This window comes from Oreochromis aureus, linkage group 6 (assembly GCF_013358895.1).
Source record: "Oreochromis aureus strain Israel breed Guangdong linkage group 6, ZZ_aureus, whole genome shotgun sequence".
Lineage (NCBI taxonomy): Eukaryota > Metazoa > Chordata > Actinopteri > Cichliformes > Cichlidae > Oreochromis > Oreochromis aureus.
This window is the reverse complement of record NC_052947.1, coordinates 28,235,475-28,239,489: the sequence shown is the minus strand read 5'-3', so window position 1 is coordinate 28,239,489 and position 4,015 is coordinate 28,235,475. Positions and strand designations below refer to the sequence as shown.

The window sequence follows — 4,015 nt, the reverse complement described above, 5'->3', positions numbered from 1 at the left end:
GGAATACATTACAAAATACATTTTGGGGCATGTAATCTGTAGTGGAATACATTTTTAAAGTAACCTTCCCAACACTGACCCCATTAGAGCATGTGACGGAGTTACACCGTCCCGGGCCGCAGACAGCTGATCTGGGCGCATACACGCACCACCACCATTAGTTTCTACCATTACCGTGGCTGCGCGTCGTTTTGTCGACCGGGCGGATAAACAAAAGGGGTGAGAGGTATATTTTGAGCGGCGCAGCGTGGGGCCAACATATTTTCCCCGCTTACCTTTAATAAAGCCGGTCGCGTAGACTCGCTGTGATCGCCGATTATACGGGTGGTTATGCAAGCCGATGGTATGGTGTTCGGGGTTCAAATAGTGGGTTCAAGCACTTGAAAGGTCACGTGAACCGCATTATTTTTGGTTTTTGGTTTTTTTTATTGTGAAACACTGTAGGATGCCTGGAATTGGCCATAAATGTCTGTATGTACATATAAATGTATTGTAGGAATACAGCAGGAAATAAGCTGTGGGAAAAAGAATGTTTGGGAAACGAAATAATAAAGAGATGACTATTATGCCTAGTGGGAGGGGCAATGGGGTATAAAAGAGGCTGTCAGGGCCTACCTGAGTTGTTGGTGAGATGTTACAGAGAGGGTAACATGCAGACTGTGTTTTGTATATAGATGTTTGTTTTGTGTTGAATTAAGTTAGTTTTCTATTTTCCTTGTAAATAACCTTTTGTGCACCTGGGAGGCCGGCAGAATAAACTATCCACACTGAATGCTTCCCGACTACGCCTGCATTTGTTTGTTTAAGAGAGGACCCCGCGACATATGGTGTCAGAAGTGGGATGGCTAGTCGGAAGAGGAAAACGCGCCTCCCAGTTAAGCGCACAGGGCTGCGGTCCCAGCAGCATGAGCTTCCCGAGGAGAAGACAGCAGAGGAGCTGGCATGGGACACAGTGCCAGCGTCGTCTTCTTCAGCGGAGGAGGAGGAGGTTTCTGGCAGGTTTGGTCCAGCAGTGCCTACAGCTTCGACCACAGCACGGGACCCAAATGGAGAGCTGATTGCGATGATGAGGGACTTCCTGGCGGGACAGCAAAGGAGAGAGGAGGTCTTTTTGGCAGAACTCAGGGGGCTGAGGACTGGTCGGGAAAGCCCAGCCCAAGCACCAGCCGGAGCAAGCACCACAGCAGCAACGGCCACGCCAAGCACTGAAACCGCAAGCAGCCCCAGAATGGTACTGCCTACACCGGCACACCAAAGAGGATACCAGGGTTCTCCAGAGGAGGTTCCCTCTCGTCAGACACAAGCAGTGACCAACAGACTCGACCCGCCAGCCTCAGAGTGGATGCGACCTGCTGGGCCAAAAATTCCACCCTATCAGTTGGGGGAAGACACTGAGAACTATTTATTGCGTTTTGAGCGGGTTGCCAAAACCTGGAGATGGCCAGAGAGTGAATGGGCCTGTCGTCTGGTTCCACTGCTATCGGGGAAGGCGTTGGAGGCCTACACTGCAATGGATGAAGAAAGAGCCCATCATTATGAAGGTTTAAAAGCGGCGTTGCTAACCAAATTTGACATTTCCCCTGAGACGTATCGGCAGAAGTTCCGGTCCAATACAGTTCCACCTGGGGAGAGCCCCACTGAGACCTACTATCGCCTGAAGGGCCTCTATCGGCGCTGGATTCGACCAGAGCAGCATACTAAAGAAGAGATGGGAGAAGCTATCATCTTGGAGCAGTTAATCCGGGTACTTCCAGGGGAGGTGAGGACCTGGGTGAGGGAGCATGAGCCAGCAGATGGACTGACCGCTGCTAAGCTGGTGTCACAGTACTTCAATGCGCGTAAAGGAGCCCCACCTGCACGCTCATCCGGGACACCACAGCGACCACCACTTCCATCATCGGGTCTTCTGAAGAGGGAGAGCAACCCAGAGCCACCAGAAAACCCCAGGGCATCAAACTTACGAGCAGCGGGTAAGGACTTTCTTTGTTACTACTGCCAGCAGCCAGGTCATAAAGCCTCGGTATGCCCTATCCGGAAGGCTAAAGTCACTGGTGCCTGCTATGCACCCCGGCTGGAGATGGAGCCCACAAGGGTCCAGCCAGTGGATGTGCAACGCTATAAAAAAGTAAAGGTAAATGGTCAGCAGGCTACTGCTTTGCTGGACACTGGTAGTTTTATGTCTTTGATTAAGCATAGTTTGGTACCAGTGAACAGTGTGGACTATAGCAGACAGGAAGAAGTTTTATGTGTGCATGGTGATAAACATCCCTACCCAAAAGTGGAGGTAACAGTGACTATTAATGAACAGCCCTACCTGTTGTCAGTTGGGGTGGTACCGAACTTGCCTGCAGAGGTTATTCTGGGGATGGACTTGCCTGTACTCATGGACTTGCTGCAAGAAAAAGAAGAACAGTGGAAAGAGACTGATGTGGGGGATGAGGGGAATGCTAAATTAAATGTGTCTGGCTCAGTGGTCACTAGGGCCCAGGCGAAGGCGGGATGTCAGCCCTTGCCAGACTTTGACAGTAGTCTGTGTGAGGGTGGCGCTAAGGGGCTAAGAAAATCCCGTCGCCAACGCCGCTTTGAGAAGCAGCTATGGTCAAAGGGGCCGGACACTAAGAGCATAAAATGGGATGTACCAGAAAATATCACTTTGTTGCAAAGGGAGGATGAAACATTGAAAGTTTTGTTTGCTAATGTGACTGAAGGGGGAACTGGAAAATGGGGAGGGAAAGAGAAGTTCATTGTTGACAAAAATGTGTTGTATGCAGTTGACGGTGACCACCAACGGCTTGTGATACCTTCTAGTTGTAGACCACTCATTATGCACCTAGCACATACCCTCCCCTGGGCAGGTCATCTGGGTCGCCAAAAAACCTATATGCGAGTTAGCTCACGTTTCTTTTGGCCGTCAATGTACACAGACATACAAAAATATTGCCGTACCTGCCCTACTTGCCAGAAAACTTGTCCAGCCCGCAAGTCTGACAGGGCCCTGCTACTGCCACTGCCTGTCATCTCCACCCCCTTCCGTAGAATAGCTATGGACATTGTGGGTCCTCTGGTAAAAAGTAGTCGGGGTCATCAGTACATTTTGGTGGTGTGTGATTATGCGACTCGTTTCCCAGAAGCTTTCCCTCTGCGTGCGGTCACGGCACCCAATGTTGTCTTGCGACTGGTACAGCTGTTCTCCCGGGTGGGGATACCAGATGAGATTTTGACAGACCAAGGGACTAACTTTACCTCTAGGTTGATGCAGCTCTTCCACAACCAGCTAGGCATCTCTGCCATCAGGACGTCACCCTACCATCCACAGACAGATGGGTTGGTGGAGAGGTTCAACCAAACTCTGAAGAGGATGCTGCAGAAGTTTGTGTCAGACACTGGGAAAGACTGGGACCAGTGGCTGCCCTTCCTGCTGTTTGCATACAGAGAAGTTCCCCAGGCTTCCACTGGTTTCTCACCATTCGAGCTACTCTATGGTTGGGATGTGCAGGGGCCGTTGGATCTCCTCCGGAAGGGTTGGGAGTCTCCTGCTTCTGCTTCAAATGATAAAGGAGTGGTGCAATTTGTGCTGGAAATGAGAGAACGGTTGGGAAGATACCATGAAGAGGCCAAGGTCAACCTGCGAGACGCTCAAAGAAGCCAGAAGACCTGGTATGACCAACAGGCCCGGCAACGTGAATTCCAACCTGGTCAAAAGGTGTTGTTACTTCTCCCTTCAGCCAACAGTAAACTTCTGGCGAAATGGTAAGGGCCATACACAGTTCTTCGCAGAATGGGGCCAGTGACCTATGAGATTTATCATCCCGAAAAGAAGAAACCGAAGCAGACCTATCATGTGAATCTCCTGAAAGAATGGGAAGAGCGTGCCCACCAGGCCCCTGCGAAAGCTCTGATGGCAAGAGAAGTGCCAAGAGAAGGGGAGACAGAACCCGAGCAGGGATCCGATCCAATGTCTCCGGTGCTGACTCATCTTACCCCACAGCAGGCTGCTCAGCTACTCCAAATCCTT

General features: G+C 50.7%; 1 protein-coding gene across 1 annotated transcript; it reads left to right on the top strand.

Moving 5' to 3' along the window:
* Positions 1 to 841: 841 nt before the first annotated feature.
* Positions 842 to 3,754, top strand: LOC120440644. The gene has a single exon (XM_039613504.1). The coding sequence runs from the start codon at positions 842 to 844 to the stop codon at positions 3,752 to 3,754; it is 2,913 nt and encodes a 970-aa protein (XP_039469438.1).
* Positions 3,755 to 4,015: the final 261 nt, after the last annotated feature.

Bases quoted from the DNA above. Each gene is read 5' to 3' on its own strand.
- LOC120440644 (XM_039613504.1), top strand. From the start codon at position 842: ATGGCTAGTCGGAAGAGGAAAACGCGCCTCCCAGTTAAGCGCACAGGG.